Source organism: Pavona decussata, unplaced genomic scaffold, assembly GCF_977016875.1.
Source record: "Pavona decussata unplaced genomic scaffold, jaPavDecu1.1 SCAFFOLD_180, whole genome shotgun sequence".
Classification (NCBI taxonomy): domain Eukaryota; kingdom Metazoa; phylum Cnidaria; class Anthozoa; order Scleractinia; family Agariciidae; genus Pavona; species Pavona decussata.
This window is the reverse complement of record NW_028145590.1, coordinates 2,212,471-2,235,892: the sequence shown is the minus strand read 5'-3', so window position 1 is coordinate 2,235,892 and position 23,422 is coordinate 2,212,471. Positions and strand designations below refer to the sequence as shown.

The 23,422-nt window shown below is 37.5% G+C and overlaps 1 protein-coding gene across 1 annotated transcript; it reads right to left on the bottom strand.

Annotated features, from left to right (window-relative positions):
- Window positions 1-2,459: 2,459 nt before the first annotated feature.
- On the bottom strand, window positions 2,460-23,341 carry LOC146463222 (ceramide kinase-like). The gene is made up of 12 exons (XM_085084708.1): window positions 23,027-23,341; window positions 17,255-17,503; window positions 16,771-16,902; window positions 14,914-14,977; window positions 13,120-13,277; window positions 11,857-11,931; window positions 10,542-10,716; window positions 9,278-9,358; window positions 7,944-7,999; window positions 7,335-7,528; window positions 6,144-6,340; window positions 2,460-5,645 (listed from the first exon to the last, which is right to left on the bottom strand). Exons 1-12 carry the CDS (start codon window positions 23,148-23,150, stop codon window positions 5,567-5,569), a joined length of 1,584 nt encoding a protein of 527 aa, XP_084940834.1. The 5' UTR covers window positions 23,151-23,341; the 3' UTR covers window positions 2,460-5,566.
- Between the last annotated feature and the right edge of the window lie 81 nt (window positions 23,342-23,422).

Sequence of the window (23,422 nt, the reverse complement as noted above, 5' to 3'; positions counted from 1 at the left end):
TTAACGATCACATGTAGTTAGCAACGACCAACATGGGCAATTGTTTAGCAAACTGAACCAGCGACCTATCTACGTGTTTTCTATGTACCAAATTTCAATTCCATTTAAAAACTTTGGCTTAGTCGCATAAAGTAATGAAGGAGGAAGCAAGTCAATTAAATGATGGCTCTCTGCCTAGCCTTTATATCCAATTTGTAAAAGTATTTAAATCTTGAGTAAACAAGCTGTAGTTTCACTTTTGGCTAATTCGCGAAAGGTCTCTAATACTTCCGGCTATAATAATTGTAGCACTCTTGAAATGAACAAACAAAATATCAATAATTGGTCATTTTGGGCAGGGAACACGATAATATCTGTTGATCACTGTTCATGACAAGCTGGTCGGAGCTTTTCTAATGAGAAGCGTCTCGAATTAAACATGTGTAACATTTCACAGGGTTTATAATTATGATAGCCGATATTGACAACTGCTATACAACTAATGGGTGTATCTAATTGTTAAACGGCAATAGACGCTTTTAGCAGCTTTTTTTCTTTGCTTTCCGCTATGTTTCCATTCACGCGCTACTAGAGATTATTAAAAACTTGATTATTGTATAATATAATTCCAGAGTTTTGATTGGCTTAGCGGCCATGGTATATAAGCCATTATACCATCCCTGAGAAATAGCGACCGTTAAATTGTCTTCTGGTTGTTTTTGCAGAACAAACTGCTGCAAGATCTAGCAATATTTCTTGGTTGTTTTCAAGTTGTTTTTAATCACTGAAAGAGTTAACCCACTAGCGCCTCGTTGGCTATCTATCATCTCATATCCAAAGCGCGCTTGTGGAATAATTGCTAATTAGATCACTTTTATGTAACCAATCAAATCGTTGATTTGCTAGTAGTCAGATAATGAAGGATAAAAAAAGGGAGATAGGTTGAACATTGCTCTTTGAATTCCTGCGTGCAGAGTGGTAGTAGGTATGGCAAAAATATGACACCGAACATGACCTTAGCCATTGGTGAGCTTCTCTGTCTACACGAGTTGAAAAACAGCACAACAGAGCAACACAAACTACAACAGGTGATCCTGTAAACTGATCGCTAACTCACAGGGTGCAGAGGAGTCAAATTTGACGAAAATTCCGGTTAATTCACCGCGAAATTGTGCGGCAAATCGAGTTCGTTGATACATATAATCTAAAACCGAGCAGGGGCGATTTCACGGTCAAGGAAGTAAATTTTTCTAATATTCTTCGAAAGGCACGCCCTTTGCGATCGAAAATTTAATTAGTAAAGGAAGCCCAAGGCAATTCTAATTAAAAATCCATTACTACATGCGTCTCCAATAAAAGAAAAATATACTATTATTACACGTGAATTAAAATTCGATTATCACTGGCGGTTTCTTTATCTTGTCAAGGAAAGTGACCTGTAATCGGATTAAGGAGATACAATAATTAACTCACACGAGGAGGCCATTGTGGTGCTCTTAATTATTTCCCATCTTGTCCTCATGTTTTCGAGTAGTATGTTGTGAGTGAATCATCTTCAGCCAGTGAAATTCACGTCCATTCGTGCAGTCCACGTTTCAGGGGATGATTCACTCTCGAAGTGTTGAGGGGTTATGTTGGTGGTGGTGGGAGGGGAGGACGGTTAGGTGCGAACCGAAATAGTAACCCCACCTCTCTCCTCTTTGCCTGGTTTTTAACCAAAGAATGCCATTAATTTGTAACTCACATTGTTGTTGTTGTTTTGTTGCAACGAAGAATAAGGGTGCGTTCGATTGACCCCTATCCTGGAATCGGAATACATACAACGATGTCAAGAAATCCCTCTTGAGGCATTTTTGAAATTACTGGAGTACAAAATGGCTCTTATATTACCATGTGTCAGCCAAAGTTTACAGAAATTTCTTCCCAAATTTACTTAAAAGAGAAATCTACCAGCTATTTTGCTTATTCTTATTTCGGAATACGGTCAATAGAACGTAACTATGAATAACCATGCTTAGCGACAGTCCTTTTCTTTTCTTCCAGTTTTCATTCGTGATTGTGTCAATTTGCATTCTTGTGATTAGCCTGCTTTAGCTATCGCTTCTCAACCTTAATTTGAACATAAATGTTTGCTGGAGCGGTTTTCAATTGAGTGTCGAAAGTAATTTCGCGCTTGGTTTGGTTTTGAATTACTACGCTCTGTGATTGGTTAACAAACTCGCGCCACTTTCTCAACCAATGGAAATCCAAACCAAACCCATCGTGTTTGGCCGCACACGTTTTCCCGCGCTTGGCGCCAGTTACATCCATTTGCTTGGAATCATTGCGCTGTTTGCCCCTGTCATTGTGATTCGCCAGAGTAATTACTTTGGTTTTGGTCTTACGACACTCAATTGGAAACTGCTGTATCCACAAATCACCAATTTACCAATCGAGGCTGGCAGCAAAGGAAGAAATACCAGTGTAAATAGAAACAAGTGTACAGCGTCAAGTTTGACATTTTATTTTTACGACTGACATTTCTTCAACCGCAACGCTACAGCATTTAACTTGAAAGCTCATAAACGCTTTCTCTTCTCGTAAAGGTTGAGTTTTAACATAGTAAATTTTGTAAATATCTTAAATATCTAATTATAATATTTTCAAAGGGGTCTTCAGCAGAACAACACCTTTCTTTTATCTAACATTTTCAGCCGAAACGGCTGTAAACAAAGTGGTTACTATTTTTTTCATAGAATGGCTGAACGTTTTCTGTGTATAGCAGTGAAATGGGAAAGCTACGACTGCCGGTGTTTTGCTCAGAAATCACGATTTGAACCCTTCTTGAGAGTCAACATTTACATGTAACTATACTCCCAGTTGGTTGACAGAGCTTTCATGCAATGAATCAATCTCGTACCCAGAGTCCTCAGGCGTTTGGCCAGCGGTTGGTCTCCTGGCGACCAACCGCTGGCCAAAGAGCCTGAAGACTCTGGGTACAAGATTGGTAATGAATTGAACAGCTCAGTGTGTACAAATTCACAAAGAACATGTATTACTTTTGTATCTGCTTTTATAGCTGTATAATAACTGTATAACTGGTTTTATTCGTTAACACAGAAAAACGATCCAGGACCCAGTTGTTCAAAGCCCGATTAAACTAATCCTGGTTTAACTTAACGTGAACTTTGATTCGAGTATAATTACCAATCTACAAAGACTTTTCCAAACCTTTTTCTCATTCAGTGTTTACCATTACCTAAATATATACCTCTAACTTACTAACCTCGTTTTCTCAGTCAAAGGGGAAAAAACGAGGATCCGTAAGTTACAGTACGGACCGAGAAAACGAGGTTAGTAAGATATTTATTATATCTCTGAGGTTAATCGGACGCGCGGGAAAGGAAACTAGTTGAAGTTTAGCGAGCCGTTAAGTGAAATACGGCACGCAAAATTGACCAATCACACCGCGCGTACTAACTTAGAGATATAATAAAAACTTTAAAAGATATCTTTAGCGAGCAAGATGAAAAACTCGGTTAAATTTAAATCGAGGATTAGCGTTAATCGGCTTTCGAACAACCGGGCCCCCAGGTCTATAATACCTTTAATTTTTTGGACATAACTATGTAGCACTCTTCGGTCAAATAATTTTTTTTGTTATTAACATATTATGGCAGAGCCAAAGATAGATTATAACTGAGGAATATATTAAATACGTCTCATAAATTCTAAAAAATTAAATAATTGAATCAATTTGTTTTTCAAAAATGAACCTGTAAGCAGGTGGATTCACGATAACAAATAAAACGTTACTCTGGTTAAAAATATAAAGGGTTTTTCCTTGTAAAATTTTTCATCATATCTGAAGTTTGAAGGCTGAAGTTTTTTCCCGAAACGTTGGAATGGAATTTTCAACATTTAATTTTACTTAAATTTTTAACCAGAGTAACGTTTTATTTGTTATCAATTTAATCAATGTTTTCAATCACAAATAAATAACTAATAACGAAAAATAAACAATTACTGGTATAGTTAATACATCTTTGGCCAAATGGAAACGACTGTTTATGGAAATTTAAAAGACGAATTATTAATTTTCAAAACGACATTTTTTTAAGGTCCCAAGCTCTACTTGCGAATTTTGCTCTTAAATTTTCATTTCAAGGTGCAAGACTATGCGTAATTGATTTCAGAAAATTTGTCGGAGAACAATCAAGCATTTTGAATACTATAAATTTTTGGGCCTATTCCAGACTTTTAATCAGAGAACATTTCAAGGCCCTTTGTTGCATTCAAGGACTTTTGAAGACAACTGTCAAAATTAAATATAAAAGCTTTTCAAAATTGTACGAAACATGAACTCACAAATAAATAATTTAATAAATAATTAATTCGCTAAACGTGTAAACTATACGTATATTCACTATCAAAATAATTATCAAATTGTTCCCAAAGTAGTAACCGTATTTACTTTGAGGCTTGAACAACCCTCCGGGGAGATCGGATGCCATACGTGGCACTGGGTCTATCAAAAAATTAAATTGTAACAAGTGGAAAACTTGCATTTTTTTTGCAACAAACACATTCAGATTACTCGCAGTTTCGTTACCAATTATCGAAATAAGGAAACAAAATACCATGGTAAACGTTTTGAGTGCTTTCGCCAGTACTGTCGACGAAACTAGAATTTACGTTTGAGGCCAACTTACTTAAAACCGCTAATTTCCAAAGTTACTGCATATTTGCTTGGGACATTTACTTCAGTACGTATATCTTATTAGATGTTTTGACGATTTTACAACTTTTAGTGTCAGAAGCACAACTTGTATTTGTACTTGAAATTACTTAATGGAGCTGGCTGATGATTTGCGGTTATTATTAGGGAACTAGGGAACTTAAGCAACGACGACGGAGACGACAAAGACAACGCCGCAAAACAACGAGCAAAAACAATCGCTCTGCACGTGCGTTTTACATTTTGGTGCATTTCTTTGCAGTCCTCTACAAAACAACAAAGTGAAATGACCAAATTCAAGGTTTTGTGGAGAACGTGAACACAAGACCGTAATTTTTTTCATTTCTCTCTTAATTTGAACACCGTTACTACCAATTTTGTTCCTGGATTGTTGGGCCACATTGTACAATTTGAACGAGTTAGTTTAATCTCGATTTAGTTGAAATAGTGTGCAGTTTTATTTTCAAGTGACGTCGTCGCTACTTAAGATCCCTAATAACAAGGACCTTACGAAAACACTACGGCGGTAACGAGAACGTGAAAATACAAAAGGTTTAATGAGCTAAAAATTGGTTGTGCAAATGCATTTTTTGACATCCACTGACAACCACGTAAAATGACTAACCGCACGGCGATGAAATTTTTTTTTGTTTCGCTCTATGGACTTGAAAACCATTGCTACTAATCATGTTTCTGGATAAGTCGTTCACATTGTGCAAGTTGAATGGGTTGGAAATTAAGTGATATTTTCGTTGGTGTCGCCGTCGTTCTTTCGTAAGGTCCCTATATCAAACTTGAAACCGTGATCTGTATGTACAGAACGTGTTAAGTTCTTTTTTTGTTTAAATTCTCAAATGACTGATTTTATACTTATTTGCGGCAGCAACATTTTTGCTCAGTAACATCCTCAATGCCATTTCCAAATACAGTGACTATTTGTCTATGAACTCTGCAAGGAAATAGAAAGAAAGTCAACAAGTGAAGACACCTTCACAGCGTAAGTGCAGTTGATTTCAAGTAGATGTATCTGATTAACGGAGCGCTCATTTCTTTTACGAGGAGTGGCCGGGTGGAGACCAAGTTACGAGGGAGCAGGGATGGCGCAGTGGTGAGAGCACTTGCCTCCCACCAATGTGGCCCGGGTTAGATTCCCGGACTAGGCGTCATACGTGGGTTGAGTTTGTTGTTGGTTCTCGTCCTTGCTCCGAGAGGTTTTTCTCGCGTACCCCGCTTTTCCTAGTTTTCACCTAAAAGAGTATTTCATATATGGCTGACTGCTGAGAAATGCACTTATTCATCAGTTCAATTTCTATCCGTCCACCCAAACGATTCCATAATCCCTTAGTTGTTCCAGTTTCTGGAGAGAAGAATTCTAGTCTGTCTATACAAGGTTTGTTGGCAGTCATAACGAGTATAAACTTACATGAACGTTTTACATGAAACTCACCTGAGTGAAAGAGAATGCTGCCTTAGTATTTCACCGTCCACGTTCCATGTACCAACTGATCTGTCCTTGGAGATACGGCTCCCTCGGTAGCTATCAAGCAACGGGCCATCGGCACCTTGTACAGGGACACCTGACTTATTACAAGCATGCACATGGCACTCTTTGATGCGATGGCATTCAACGAAAGGGAATGCAAACTAAGAAGAAACAACATCATAAGAAAACTCAAGAAGTGATGATTTAACTCTGTAAGCCAAGCTGGAAATAAGAAAAAAAAAAGAAAGAAAGAAAGAAACTTTGCTGACTTCGTCCCGATGTCAATATAAGCGTATGAATGTTATGTTGTGGTCGGGGGGGGGGGGGGGGGAGGGGTGAGGGGGTGGGGAAGGAGTAGGGGGTAGGGTTTAATGGTCCGTCCTAAATCATGCACCTTTTTGTAAATAAATAAATGAATAAATAAATAAATTTTCAGTGATAATGTTGAAGCTGTAACGTAGATATGGGCATAACTATTCCAATTATTCTAGGTTAAAAAAAAATTGTGAAATTGCATCACTTAGGCAGGATACAAAGATCTGGAACCGCTATGGTAGGCACAGACCCGTCTGGTGGTGGTGGTGGTAGTAGTAGTAGTAGTAGTAGTAGTAGTAGTAGTAGTAGTAGTAGTAGTAGTAAGTAGTAAGTAGTAAGTAGTAGTAGTAGTAGTAGCAGTAGTAGCAGTAGTAGCAGTAGTAGCAGTAGTAGTAGTAGTAGTAGTAGTAGTAGTAGTAGTAGTAGTAGTAGTAGTAGTAGTAGTAGTAGTAGTAGTAGTAGTAGTAGTAAGTAGTAAGTAGTAAGTAGTAGTAGTAGTAGTAGCAGTAGTAGCAGTAGTAGCAGTAGTAGCAGTAGTAGTAGTAGTAGTAGTAGTAGTAGTAGTAGTAGTAGTAAGTAGTAAGTAGTAAGTAGTAGTAGTAGTAGTAGCAGTAGTAGCAGTAGTAGCAGTAGTAGTAGTAGTAGTAGTAGTAGTAGTAGTAGTAGTAGTAGTAGTAGTAGTAGTAGTAGTAAGTAGTAAGTAGTAAGTAGTAGTAGCAGTAGTAGCAGTAGTAGCAGTAGTAGTAGTAGTAGTAGTAGTAGTAGTAGTAGTAGTAGTAGTAGTAGTAGTAGTAGTAGTAGTAGTAGTAGTAGTAGTAGTAGTAGTATATAACCAACTACCTGGTCTTTATAGTTAAAGTTGCGTTGTATGTGTGACTTCATCTGAAGTCTTGAACACTCTTTAATAATAACGAGGTCTGAATATCCGTCTCCAAGGTGACTGCTTGGCGAGGGACCTTCTGGTGATATCTCGCACAGGTTAGGAAGAGTGTAAAAATTGACTCCAATCACACGACCGTGGAATGTCGTCCATTCTATTGCAAAGAAAGCAACACAAAGATTTTCATGTACACTGTGCAACGACCTTGCAACACAAAGAGATTAACTGATAGCTCAGGATTGGCCAAAATTTCAATAGTCAGCTCAGAAATGGCAGTCTTTTTTTTAAACTGACAGCTGATTAACGTTAAGAAAACTGTAAGCTGAGATGGCTAAGCTTTGCCTGTTTTGCTTAGTATAGTGGCGTAGGAATTGTAATTGCAAGTAACTTGCCAATAACTTTGTCATTACTGTAAATGAAACTTTTCAATTTCATTACATTTGATAATTTATAAACTTAGGTGGACCATGATGCGATACGATCGATGGGATCTATTTTTCTTTTAACTGTGACATCTGAATTTCCTTTTACATTTAGTTATTCACGGTGGTGGTTGCCAGTCTATTTACCTTGGTTTTGCTCACTGAGTTCATTGCCATCATCTTCTTTTCTACAGACTACACAGCTACAGAAGAAATTTTAAATTAGCACTAGACATTATAATATGCATTACCATGCTCAGAAGTCAAGATTTATTTATCTAAAATTTATTTACAAGATTTGTTTATGCAAGTAAACAGACAATTGTCAGGGACTTTTCACAGAGTTACTTCTCCAATTATCGGGTCCCACAAGACGACAAAACACGGCAAGATAAAGAAAAATAAATAAATAAATAAATAAATAAATAAATAAATAAATAAATAAATAAATAAATAAATAAATAAATAAATTAATTAATTAATTAATTAATTTATGAACACAAAAGTCAGCAACACGCTCTTACGGATAGGCTCGACAGCGATCGAGCAGCGTGGTAATTAATACCAACTGACTTAAATACGTTTTGTTAGATCTAAGTAGTAGTTAAAAAGAAATTGTTTACTGTAAATACAGCTATGGAACTAGACGTGTCTTTTTAATGAGTTTGGGAGAGTGTTCCAAACCCTGGGTGCATAAGGGAGCTTTAGCAACGACAACGCACTATTTTATTAAATTCACGTTTTTTCAAACGACGTTGCGATTATTCCAACTAGCTTTAAATATCAAATGTAAATGAAATTTCCTTGAGTTGCATGCTTGAAGACCGCACCCAAAGTTAGAAAGAGAAAGAAAAATTAGTCGTCGCGTGTTTACGCCCTCCATAAAACCTCCCATCAGGAAATTTCACGTTCTAGTCGTGCCGTGACGGCAAAGAAATGTACCAAAAAGTGTAATGCACGTGCAGAGTTCTTGTTTTGACGCTTTTTCGCTTTTTTGACGTTATCGTTGCCGTCGCCGTCGTAGTTGCTAAAGCTCTCCCTATTAGGGAGCTTAAAAGCAACGACGACGGCAACGCCAACAAAAACGTCGCCCGAAAATATAACTTAATTTCATTGGTGCTACTTCGCGATTATTTCAACTCGCTCAACTTTTACAAAAATAGCGAACTATCCAGGAACCAAATTGGTAGGAGTGGCGTACAAGTTAAGAAAGAAAATGAAAAGTTCACCGTCGCGTGCTCACGTTCTCCACAAAACCTTGAAAGTGATCATTTCACGTTGTTGTTTTGCAGAGGACGGCAAAGAAATGTACCAAAATGTAAAACGCACGTGCAGAGCGATTGTTTTTGCTCATTAAACTTATTGCTTTGCGGCGTTGTCGTTGCCGTTGCCGTTGCTGTCGTCGCTGCTTAAGCTTCCTAATGATGAGGTGATCCCGACAATGAAGTGTTCGTATAATAATGAAGCGTGTCTCTTCTCACCCTGTTCTGCATCGAGTTTGATCTCTTGGATGGTACTCAGGAAAAGGACTTGGCAGATAACTCACATCCACATCATACGACCTGTTGATATGCAACAGAGGTGAGGTAAATTAGAATTGAGGAACCCATTGGTACTCAATAAAAATAAAATCAGCTAATCCATGAACTCTAATAAGCATGATGATCAGTACATTCTGTACATGTATGAATGTGATCGGATACATACATTTGAGGCCAATATCGAAGGAAACATGGAAAAACAGTTGAAGAGCTCGAAGCAAAACCCACCTACAGCTGTATAGTGTATTTCCGCTCGTTTTATTTTGTTGTTTTGGCTCAGATTTGCCGGATATATTTCCATACGGCCTTCAATTCCTTTTAGGAAATGTTGCCTTGAAATAGTTTCCCTTTTTTGCACTTCGTTTAGAGTTTAAACCCATGATTAAGGGCAAGCTAAGCTTTCTGCTATAGACCATTTTCATGATGGCGTCACTTTACTAAAACTACCAGAATTCGTTTCGTTTTCCTTCTCAAATTCAAATTTTGTAATCCCAGTGGAGAGCAAAGAACAATAGCTCTAATTAGCACGAGGAAACAAAAACCAGAAGGATTCTGGCAGTTGTGGTAAAATGACACCATAGTGAAAATGTCCTGTTACCACAAAGTGAAGCGGAGTAACTGCAGAATACCCGGCCAATTCAAGGCTGCACCGCTAAAACAACCTGGATGCGTGGCTATGCACTCACTCGTGTGTTTAATAGCTATGGAGCTATGTAGCCACTGTTTTAATACCAACAACACTTTATTAAAAACAGAGAGTTACAAGTTAGGTATATACCTACCCGCAAATAGCTAAAGGTAGTCGAGGCGGGTAGGTATGACTATATTAAACTAAATGCGAATAAATTTTGGTGTTTACAAATTGACATTATTAACAAAGTTTACAAAGCAACAGCAGCAACTCAAATAGCTTTTAAGTAATCGGTTATTCTGCAGTTAGGCCAATAAGCGCCGCAAAGCAGTGGATAAAACTGATCTGAGACAAAACAACAAAAAATGGGCTAAATTGCAGAAAAGGTCGGTCCCCGAATTCTTCAATTTAATTCTTCTGGATTGGTTTCTTGTTTGACTTTTGAGAGGCCGTGTTTAAGTGGGGGCGGGTTTTTTGAGGGCTTAAATCTTTAAAGGAAAGTATAAATGGCCGTTGGTAACCCCAATTAAAAAAACAGAAAATATTGGCCAGTGGAAATGACAAAAAGTGTACCTCATTGTCCAGAGCCTCCGAGCCGCTCCCCATTTGTACCTCTTCGGTCCCATCCAGCGATTTTGTTCACTGATCTTTAGTACATCTCCCAGGAAACCATAAGCAAGGGAAAACGTGAATCTGATGTGTTTGTTGTCGTTCCACAGCGAACAAATATCAAGAGGTATTGTGTGTCCTATACATGGTGAAATACAAGCTTGTTACTACTGTCAGTAGTGACCACTTACTCTATAAGATTCCCTTTTAAAAGTGATCTTTTAATACTGATATGCCCCTCCCCCTTCTCTGTAAGGGTTTCATACAGCTTTCATGGTAATAGACCTTTATTACGGTAATTTGACATTTCTGTATAAGGTTTACGGTCAGATCGTTCCGTGGTCAGTAACTCGATTGTAGTTAGTCTACAGAGCGACAACCTAGACTCGACCTATCATGTAAACAGTTCGTCCCCTTGATCGATCGTATGAGCGGTATTCGGTCATGTTTGCGGTAAAATCAATACAGGGATACTCTATCGATCCTGTGAACAGTTGATCCTTCTGATCGATGATGTGAGCAACTGAACTTACACTCGAATAACACCCGTGGAGTGATCTATTAACTGTTGAAAAAAATTTTTTATCTGACCATTTCTGAGTAGAACGATATGACTTTTTTGTGGAACGATCTGACTTTACTGAGGAACGATCTGACTTGGGAGGATCTGACAATGGAACGATCTGACCGGATACCCCCGGGGTTCAAGCCAGGTAGCAAAATACCATTGACAGAGTCTTGTCTTTTAGAATAGGTAGCGAAGATATAGTTCCGTAAATTAGGAATTTCTGCAGAAAGAAGGACAAAACTTGCCCGTTTCCATACGAACATCTCTTGGTTTTTCAGACTCAACAAAACTATGTTTTACATTTTAAAAAAACAGGACTCTCAAACTTGGTCGTTTGACTAATTTTAAGGTGCTCTTTTCAGCAGCATCAATGGTTTTTCATAACCATGCCCACATCGAAATTTCAAATCACTGTGAGAAAGGAGACTTGCAGTGAAGCATGGAAGGCCTCGTATAAAGTGGTGTATGTAGTGGGCGAAAGGGGGTTAGTTTTTAAAGAAACTGTGGTGCTGCGTCTGTGGGGAGTAGAGACGAATGTTTGGTTTATCAACAGAGTTGAGAACTAAAGGTAAATTGGCCATCGTAAAGAGATTCGAGTGCTGAAGTTTTTGAGCATTCGACCTTCGTCACAGCAAATCTTTAGTTAGTTTTGAAGTTTGAAAACATAGCTAACAAACAAACAAACAAACAAAGAGTAATGACATTACGTACCAAATATGATGTGCAGAGCAGATGTCACAGGGTCATTTGAGCCTTGAGCTGAAAAGACTATCACTTCTGTGGAGCCTTCAAAGAGAAAAGAAGATAGGATAGGATTGAACTGATACTTAAGCTGTGTATCACCAATTTGCTGTTGGGTTGCCATCGACTGGGATAACAATAAAATGCAACATTTTCATTGACCATAAACCAATTTTCACGGACAAATCCTTTCGCCATAACATACCCCACGCCCCTTCCCCCGCAAGAAAAAAATAGCCGACTGATTCATCCTCTGAGTTAATGTACCTTTGTAAGTTAACATGTAACATTTAAAATAAGTTTCCAACAACAAAAGCATAATTATTTATGATCAAACTTATAAGCAAGCCAAAAATAAAAGTCTCTTTCTCTTCTCTTCATTGACTCAGAGGTAGAATTTAGAATTTCTCTGACTTGATGCAAATTTCCCTGAATGTGGCAACCCTGTTATTAAAGCTATACAAAATTATCTATGTTACAGTCCAGACGTTTGGCCAGAAATTGAAAAGTGGACATTCAAAAGGCAAATCTCTCTTAAAAAAGTTTAAAGATTAAGTGAATTTTTAAATTTGCTTTTTCAAAAAAAGTGGGTGTCCTTGATGCCTTTTGGCTAAAACCCTATTTTACAATAACTGTCAAAACTCCCACGTGCTGATTGGCTCGTAGCTATTGTCTATAAGAGTGCAGACAATATAAATGATCTCAGATGTAACACTTGTGCATTCGTAACGGAAAATAAAGAAAATTCTACTTGTGTTTTTTCCATGTTATCATAAAAAAACAACAAATCGACGGCAGTTTTCTATGGTCTATACTCTTTTAGCATACCTCAGTGACTGACTATCGCGTCACGCGCAATCTGATTGGCTACACAGGTGCCGTCTATCGATCGATAGACGGCAGTTTGTCAGAGCGCGCGCGATTTAGCATGCATCATTGCACAAATATATCAAAATTTATGAAATAAAAAGATTTTTTGCTTCATAGATCGATCACTGAGGTATGCTAAAACAATTAGACGGCTCGCTCTCGGTTTCTATCGCCTTTGATATCAGCCGATAGAAACCTCGAGCATGCCGTCTTATTGTTAAATAGACCATAAAAATGACGTCTTAAAATGTTCCAAACTTGGCAGTGAAGTTTTGAACATTTTATGACATTTTATGGCCATAGAAAACTGCTGTCGATTTGTTAATTGCCATCAGTTTCAAATAAAAAATTCAGGTACCATACCAGCAGGAATGATGCCAATAGGCATGCTGAGAGGGAAAGCAGTGAAGTTATCAGGCAGTGTGCCATCAACAAGGTCAATTCCAGCAATCTTATGGGACTTCTCCAACAGTCCATTCACCACTTCATGTACAATGCCATCACCTCCTACACACACCACCCTGGAGGGTAAGGTTAATGTTACACACTTAACAAACGTGAGTATACACTAAGAGATACTGCAAAATTGTAACCATAAGCCCCCACTGAATCTACTGTAAGCCACACCCTAGATATCAGCCCCCACCCCCCGCCCCCACTGAGCTAATTATTTATGTTTGTGTACATCCACATCTCAATGTATCTAATAATTATTTATTGTAGTCAGCAAAAGGTCATTGGTCACTACACAACTTCAACAACTATTTTTGTGCAATTTATGACTATACAGGAAAAGAGGACCATAGTAGACTGCGAGCAGTCTCTCCTTTGGTCGAGAATCCGCTGGGAAGATTGCAAGATATGCAAAGCACGAATTGCGTACTCCCTCATGTACGCAACTCGTCTTTTGAATGTCGTGATCGCTCAGTTTTTAGCGTTCTTTCCCATGGATTCTCGAGCAAAAGAGAGACTGCTCACAGTCTAGGGCCATAGCAAGGGCCGTTGGAATACAAAAAGAAAAAAGAGTAACCATGCAGTTTTGAGAGATAATTAAATTATTATAAGCAACAATAATTCATAAAAAAAACGTTGAAATACTGTACATAACATGTATGGCATTTATTTTCCATTTTCGTTTTTTTTATTATTATCTCTGAAAAAAATGTATGGTTACTGCCAATTTTCTTCATGGATTTCAAAAGCCCTTGCTAAGATCTCCTTTACAGAATAGTTATATACCACACAAAAACATTTTTGAATATAAAGTAGACATCTTCCATAAGAAGTTAGAGGTTCTCGGAATATCCTGAGATGTACAGAAGGTATGCACAATAATTATTACAAAGAAGGCACCATCCTCAAGATAAAAGGAAATCAAAGGTAGCATTTACACGAACGCAGTTTCATTAATTTTGTATCCGCATCGCTTTTGATGCGGTTACACCTTCTGTTTACACGACGCCGGTCGAGACCGTTACCGAAACCGAGTCCATTTGAAAACGCTGACAAAAGTGGAGCGTTTTCGAAACAATACGCTTTCTATAATTACTATAATTTTGGCGCGAAATTTCACTTTGGCGTAAAGATTCAAAATGGTGAACCTCGCACGGAGTGCAGCAATGGCTTATACGATAACCACTTTATTTTCTGGCTTAAGTCACCAGGAGTTCTACTTCATCGTCAGTCCATGTAAATTGTGCGTTTTTTTCTACCATGTTGACAAAAAAAAATGGCAGCGTAATAATTGAACCCAGATCCCCTTCCTCAATAATGAGTGCCTGCGAGTGAGATCGGCATGACGTAAGCACTTGAAAAAGGTGAGATTGGCACCATGTAAACGCTTTGAAACCATATTGTTTTCTATGCGGTTTCAAGGGCATGAAACCGTGACGATTTAAAACTGCGTTCATGTAAACACTGCCCGTAAAAGAAGGCTGTTAAAGAGACAATTAAATAACATTAATTGAAATAAACAAAAAAAGATACAAAAGCTTACATTTAAAAATCTCTAATGGGTACATGTATTTTAAATTATGTGTTATTTTTAATTAATTTTGTATTAATTTCTTGAGGTTTAAATTATTTATTCATTATAAATTAATTATTAATGAGTTATAATTATTTTCATTGATTAACTGTAAGAAGAGTTTTTCTTACCCATCATAAGATGAAAGTTCAGCCGTTCTGAAGTACTCCCATGCATGACCCGCGCTTTGCGTCACTAAAGTGTTCAGTATTGAGGAATTAACATGATTGTTTACATTCACTTCAGATTTAAAAAAATTAACGGTAAGTAATGATTTACAAAAATTAATGCGATGTTAAAAACAATAGTGAGATTTCATAGTAGTTGTTGTTGGAGTACATCAAAATAAAGAAAACAATAATTATAATTTATTGTAAAAATAATCTTCATTAGCAGCCTTTTACCGCAAGTGTAAGTTTTATCCGGATCAATTAATTATGTTCTCTTAAACTTTTTTTACATATCAGATCTTAGGGTGCACTTCACTTGTCAGAAATGGCCTTCAAATGCTGTGTGTTAGTTATGAAAGATATAGTTTTACATGAGAGATGAGCAATTCAATTAACATTCTTTTAAATGTTGGGCAGAACATTTTTAATTCATATTAAATCATGGCCACTAGTACTCTTATTAGGCCACTTTTAGTCTTGCATACTTTTTATTGGCAATGCAACTTATGTTTTGCATTAATATTTTTTTATTTTAGCCCAGTAGGCAAGAGGGCCTCCTGGCTTTAAACATTAGGATTATATTTTGTTAAAATGATTAAATGAATATTATTATAATGATATTTACCAATTAAACAAATGTTTCCACAAAGTGGCATCACTATTTTTGAACAATTTCTAGAATTAGCTCAACAAAATGGAATATGTTATCACATCCCATTAAATACTGACTGATGGATCCATATTAATGTCAAACCAGTTCTGACAAATGAATTTAGCACCCTCAGTCTATTATAATTTAATACTCCAACAGTGACCAGTATATTGCTTCTCCTTACAATATCACCACTTAACCAAACATTCAGATAATGAGAATAAAGAAAAATGATCGCCAATGATTAAATGTTTTTTTTTTTACAGTGCAGTGCGCCTTACCGTGGCCACCCAACAAACTTTTTTTACAAGTTAGGCAATCAGAATATGTGAATTTGATTAACAGTCAAGCCTCCTTACAAAGTCCAACAGGTAAGTGATACAGCATTTAGGAATTATTGAAAACATGTTGTCTTGTATTTTTTTATGGATAACTTGTAAAAAACAGTTTGTTGGGTGGCCATGGCAAGGCTTGTCGCACTGTAAAGTGTATATGCCAGAATTTTTTATTTGCTTGATCAAACCTCAGTTCATGTTGTTCTTGGATGAAAATCTAAAAAAAAAGTTTTCCCTAATTTTTTTTTCTTGTGGGTTTGAGATGTATGAAAAGGTCAAATTTCCATTCCAGTTGGGATAGAATATAATACAGTACAAGATGGGAGACTGGGAATAGTGGGGCTATGGTATAGTTCCTCTGTTCCTCAGTTGTTTTTTGTGTAAACGGAAAGACAACTGTGTGGATGACATTATGACTAGGAATGTTGAATACTCATAATGAAAGAACTGAGGAATACATATACATGTAGAGCAAAAGTAGGGATACTGTATTGATGTCACAACCCTCCTTCTCCCCAGAGAGTCTACTAGCTTGTGAGGTATTGTGTCCCGTGGACCTCCTGAAGTGAAATTTCATGATTTCACACACCACAAATGCAGGTACATGTAAGAAAAGTTGATAGTGATTTTTCTTATTAATTTTTCATACACAAGAACAATATGAAGATTTGATCAAGCAAAGAAAAAAATTCTGTCATATACACTTCAAGCAATTTTTTTTGCAAGTATGTTGAGTTGAAACATTCAAAAAGAATTTACTTTCAGTTGAATACATGCATTTTGTTTTAAAAAACACAATTTTACAATAACACATTAATTACATTTACTTACTCATGATGTCTGTCCTAATGCCAGCCTTTTCAAAGAGTGGTGCAACTTGCTTCAAATACACAAGCCGTGCCTGTCCTTTCTTGCTTCTAGGGTTAATGACAACTTTCAATTTGCGAGGCCTGTCACGGAAGCCTAAATTACAGAGTAAGTAAAAATTCAAAATTAACGCGGTATGTAGCACTTGAAATGTTACCATCCAAGATTTTCAAAACAACAACAACAACAACAACAACAAAACTATTGTTACAAGTGACACTTCTGTTCAATTAATTTACACTGCTGTAAAAGGCTTCAATAAGACCCCAGTAGGGCTTATTCAATTTCACAGACAGCTCAAGGATGGGAGAGCTGGGGTGGGGTGGGTATTACAGAGGGGTGCTTTATACCGTCAGAGAGCACTTTAAAAGAGATGGCCATTCTAAAGAGGTTAATTTGCATTGTAAAAACATTACTTAATTTTTGCACTTACAATAACTTCACTAACCTTGTATAATGTCATTAATTTTTTCAACCCATGCCTCACAGATACTTTCGTCATCGCACTCAAATGTTACTCGTGCTTCGCTCAGCTTTCTCTTTCCCGCTTTGCTGAATGTAAACAGAGTGAAACCGACAAGCTCTCCGCCTTCCTTTGATTGGTTGCCTTGCAAGCGCCGCTTTGCTATCCATGCTCCAATGATGTCTGAGAATTTCAGCGACCTTGTGGATATGTCGTAGGCTTGATTCCCAGAACCTAATGGTGATTGAAGTGTGAAGGTTAATATTTTAGAGTGTAGCTATTTAAATATTACTACATAGTAGGTGGATAGTTTACACTAATGTAAAGAAGAAGGAGGAAGAATTGTGAGACTTCAGCACCAAACCCAGACGAGACCTTCACCTGCAGCCGCTGGAAGCAGGGCCTGCCTGTCCCACATCTGCCTTGTCAGCCGTAAGCAAGCTTGCAGTCAACGCAGACATCCCCCTTCATACATGTAGATCCTTGTTCATGAAGCCAAGCCATGATAATGACATACATGTACGTGTAGCTGTCCTTGTTTATTAAGCAGCTGTTGCGTATGCGACAAAACACTTCTAGTGATACACCCACCCCAGACCTTGGATTTTGGTCCGTCAAAACATCACCCTACAGGACTTCTGCTATGACGTTAAGTAACGTAATGTAAGGTAAGCAAAACAATGATAAACAGAGATGCTTTAATTGTAATGTTTAAGAATTAATTAATTATTAGACCCGTGATAAAAAGATTGCTTCGATAGGCAGCTGACACCATTAAGCGATTAGTGAGACAAATGTTACAGGTGTAAGAAATTCCTCAGAAACTGAGGAGATTGATGTTGACTTGTGCTACGTTGACCTTTCTAGCTTACACTAATTTTTGTATTTTAACTGACTATAGCTTTCTCTTTGACCTGTTATTTTCCCCTTAGGCTGACGCAATTGAAGGTCTGAGGGCATAACCGACTTATGTCGAATTTTAGCGCGGCTTTCGATTTCGCACGGATTTGTCCGAATTTTGGCTCTCCCTGGTTTGGAAAACATTTCGCGGTTTTACAATCGTGGACAAAACTCCTTGAGAAAACCAAACACGAACAGAACAAAAACCACTTGCTTACTAATCTCCCTCACACCCCCTCCCCCTATGCGACGAGAACCGAACACAGACAGCCAAAAAACCACTCACTTACTGTTTCTCCCTTCATAATTCTACAACAGTTACTTCTCCCTTCCCCCCTCCCCCTTATGCGATGTTGATGTGGGAAGTGATGCTTGCCAGGAAACTGTTCGTGACCCAAAAAACAACATTGAGTCAGGGGGAGGGGGAGGGGTATTTGGTAGTTTGCTTTTCTACAAGTGAACGCGCTTGGAAGGCAAATTTTTGATAGGTTTTGTCCACGTTAGACTCGTTTTCCAAATTATCGGTAGGCTAAAAGTTTCGACTGTCCACGAGCCGTGTTTAGTCGCACCAGTTGTTGTTTCTATAAGTAACGTTTGAGATGATATCATGGTTTGCTTTTGCGGGTTGTAACAAGCCCAAAATAGATCAAGGCAGTCGGGATAAACAACTTGCCTATCGTACTGGCTAGTTGGTTTCGCTTTTGTTTGGTGAAGTTTGTAAACGCACCAACATCTATGGATCTTTTGAAAAGTTGTGAAATTGAGGAATGCAGTTCACAAGAACTGGTGGAAATGTTGTCCAAAGAATCCCTCCTTGGTAGTGATGACTGTGCCGTGATGAATTTTTCAATTCGATTATCAAATCCCGCGGGAGCATCAGAGACAAATCCCGCCATGTGCAAGGTGTTTTGCAAGCCTTAGTTGTGGTTTGCCAGGCTTGAAATTCGGTATGTAACGATTAACTTGATAATTTCAAGGCAATGATTCAATAAAAGTATGATTAACATAGATTTTCAACGGTTAACACCGACTGCTGGTAAAAAAGAATAGATAGTCTTTACCTTTTAATAGAACTGCCGTTAATCGTTGTTAATCGTTGTTAATCGTTGAAATGGCTACATGTCTTCCTGTTAATCGTGTAGAATGCTAGTATTTTGCGTTATGAAGAGTGTATGTCGACAAACGGGACAAAGCTGGATTTTACGCCAGGAAATGGACACATTTTCTCTTGGAGGATGTAACTGTTTACATTTCGGACATTCCTGTCACGTACGTAGTAGTTTGTAACAGAATCAAATAAAAGCGTGACAGCATTCTTTTCGTTGCTCCCGCGAAAAACACCGCTTTCGTGTGCCGTGTTTCAAAGACAACGAGTGTATATTGAATACAAGTATTTAATCCTCAGTGTATTGTCCTTTTGGTCATCCACTGTCTATAATGTTACCGATATATCTTTACAAGATGGTAAAATTTCTCAATGGCATTAATACGAAACACAAAGCGGCGTGAAAAAATACTGGACAATGGTTTTCAATCGAATTGCGGTTCACATGCAAAAGTTTGCACAAATCCGAGCTACATCGAAAAACGGGCTGAAATTCGACATAAGTCGGTTATGCTCCCAGCCCTTCAATTTATGTATGTCTGGCTTAGTTATAACCTTTAATTATCACTGCTATTATCTATTATTTATTCTTATTTATTTGCTCATTTATTTAATATTTAAATGTGTGTGTGTGGGTGGGTGGGCTAGGTTTACACTAATGGAAGCACAAGCAGCCGGACAATTACAGTTTGTAAAATGTATTACATACTGAACTTATTTACTGGATTAAAATACTTCTAATCAGTGGAAACTCCAATTTATACTGCAATTGGTTTTCATTAGAAGGTGGTATCCTAAAATTAAGCTTAAAAGTTTTATCAAGTATAGCCATACATGTACAGTATATTTTATCTTAATTTTAATTTGTATACTTTGGTGTCACAAAATTCATATTATTCATGTTTTTGTTGTTTTCATTTCATGTTTGCATTTTCACGTTTCGTGTTTGCATGTAGAAATTTAGTCGTTTCTTTTTCATTATCTAAATTCATTAGGTTTATTGTTAATTATTTGTAGTCTTAATTCGTCGTATTTTTATCAGTCAAAAAATGTCACTAGTATATTAGTAGTTATTGTCTTAGAAAATGGTGTGTAGTATTGTAAATTTCAATGTAATCTAACTAACTATTATTATTCCCGTTACCGTATATTTTGTATCTTATTGTGTAATCAGCATTTATTGTATACCTTGTAGTTAGCGTTTTCTGGAATCTTCTTTGTAATGTCGTAATTGTGTACAGTATTTAAATAGAGGTCAAGGTTGTTGTTGTGCAGTTGGTTGTTATTCTTGGAAGGAGAAAAAGGACAGAGAAGTAAGAAGAAGTAAGGAGAAGCAAAAAAGTTTGTATTGCAAGGTCGAAGGCGAAATTGTTCAAGTCACTGTCAAGAGCCATTGGCAGGAGCCGGCCGTGTTTTCCTTGACATAAACCCTTTTGTCAGCGGCGGCGAGTGAACAAGATTTCAAGGCGTGTGCATAGAAATTAAAACTGAGTGCGGCGGAGTCAAACAAGATGGGAACAAAGAAGAGAAAAGGCGCCAGAAGAGAAGAGGCAGAGGTTTGTGTAAACGGTTGTCGGTGCGGTTTGTTTATGCGAGTGGTTGAAGTAGCAATTTGTTTGTGCCTGGAGAAGAACTCAAGAACAAGGAAGGACTGAACTGAACTGAAATAAGTAATTTAGTTTAAGATAATTAATTAGGTTAAGAAAGTTTTTTTTACGTTACCGTTTATTGTGTTTACTAAGCGTTTATGTATACTAAATTAATTAAATTTGTTGTATTACTTAGTCTTGTATTACTTAGTGGGTTTGCGGGAGGGGTTTTGTACAGTCCCCTTTTAAATCGTGCCTCACAAGGGAGAGATCCACGTTTGATTACAATCTTCAAAGCTTAATTGAGGCGCCTGAATATAAAGTTTTGAAGGCTTTTGATGGCCATCACCAGAATTATGTTTAATTTCCCACTGTCCTTTCTGTTGGGAAGGGAGGCAAGTAAGTCAGTTTGTTTAAATAAAACAAAAGGTGGAGATAAAAACATTGATGAAAGATCTAGAATGAATCAATAAATAATTCCAAGCAAGCCTTAATTATAGTCACTGTTAATACATATATCTCCATGGTGACTATAATTTTGTTATGAGTAGCTGTCACAGTTCCTGTCTTGTTAGGGCTGTCAGTCACTTTAACATGTACATAAACCTGCAAATTAAACACTGCAGGTAAAAATTAATATAATGAAGTCAGAAACATTTCTTTTTACTTTTGAAACCAAATGGATCAGTCGAGAGAGGGGAAAGAAAACTTTTCATGGGGAAAGCCTGTTAGAAACCATCCTTGGAAACCCAGGGGCAGCTACAGTAGTTGGGTGGAAGGTATTTTCGCAGGCAAAAAGTAAACTTTCACCTCACCCATGAAAATCCGTTTCCCCCGACTAGCTGCCCCTGGGTCTCTGAGGATGATTAGAAACCTGCTGAAGAACACGGCTATAATAAGTAGCAGACAGCTGGTGATTATGGATGGTAAAATAATATAATAAAGATGATTGGCTTAAGCCGCCGTTACACGTTGAAACTTTTAGCTGAAACTTGTGTGCAACGGCAAACGAGACCAGTTTCACAAAGTGGTGTTACACGGTGAAACTCTTGTTTTTTCACCACTGAGACCGTTGCGAGCCGTTGCAGAAGTTAAGAAAGCGGTTCTACTTTTCGTGAAACTTGTCTCGCAACAGAAGTTCGAAAAAGTTTCATGAAACCGACCATGTTACACGGCGCAACGCCTGCTGAAACTTGTTTCGCAGCGCCGTTGCACACACGTTTCAGCTAAAAGTTTCAACTTGTAATGGCGACTTTAGTCTGAGTTTAAGAAATGGTTAAATAACAACAATATGAGAAACTTCTCTTTGGTTTACGAGTTTACGACCACAACTACTTCCTTGTATAGTCAGTTTTTTCCACAACTATATAACATCTCCAGACTTCTTCTCATTAATATTTAACTAATGCCAACAAGGCCTTATCATGTTTCTGTATTTTTAAATTCATTGTGCAGGTACGCAGTATTACACAGCCTACATGTATTGAACAGTAAGATAATCAGTATTCAAACGTATTGCAATCTTCATGCTTCCCATCTACCAGCAAAACAAAATAAGACTGGGATGAAACGGATTTTTAAAACAACAATAATAATATATATGCTAATAATCAAAACAAAATCGAATTCTCAAGCGAAAATCGGTCGGCGTCAATTTCAGCTATTTTTAACTGGCAAAATTAAAACCGACGATAAAACAATAAATATAAGTTACTTAAAGGTGTAAACAATTCAGAAACTATCCAACAACTCTGAGAAAAAGAGGGATTTAACGGAAGTAAATTATTTGAGGTCTGAAGTCAAGCTTGTCACTTAAATGCAGCTCCACTGCAAAGAACCGGCTGGTGCTTATAATTATGGCTGGTAAATTTGCAGTATATTTTTAGCTCCGGAGTTTCGAAACTTTCGATAAACATTCGTTGGAAAAATGTCTCAAAATGGGGAAGCTACAAAACAAATTTTAAGAAAATGAATTAACGAGATTGAACGGAAGTAGATAAGCTTAAAAGCTTACTTGTCTCTTTTTTTGTGATATCGAAAGTTGTCGATTTCGATTTCATCAACATTAATTTAAAGAGCTTACTTACGAAACCATCGTTACGAACACATTTGACGAGCTGTTTTTCGTAGTTATGCCAGTTTGTTTACATGCTTAGAATATACCTGTATTCAACTCGCCTTGTAATGTCCACACAACCTCCTCCTCGTCGAGATAGACATCGTAAACCTTGCCGCGAATCTTGAAAACACCTTTCAGCGTTTGCGCCTCGCCATCTGAAGCATCCATTTTTTGTTCATTTCATGTTGTGTTAATGCAGAAATTAGGAATTACCTGTCACTAATAACACGAGGAAATTTTCGGCTATAGTCAGTGATGTACACAGCTGTTAATCTAAGCTGTGAGCTAAGGCATATTTGCAAATCAAATTCGCAAACCCGAGAAATTAATATGGCCGTCAACCTTGACCTTGCTGCATTGTGGGATGGAAGCGAGTTATTTCTGTTCTTTGGGTAGGGAGGGTGAAGAAGAAAGACATTATTAAATTTTCAACGTGAAAA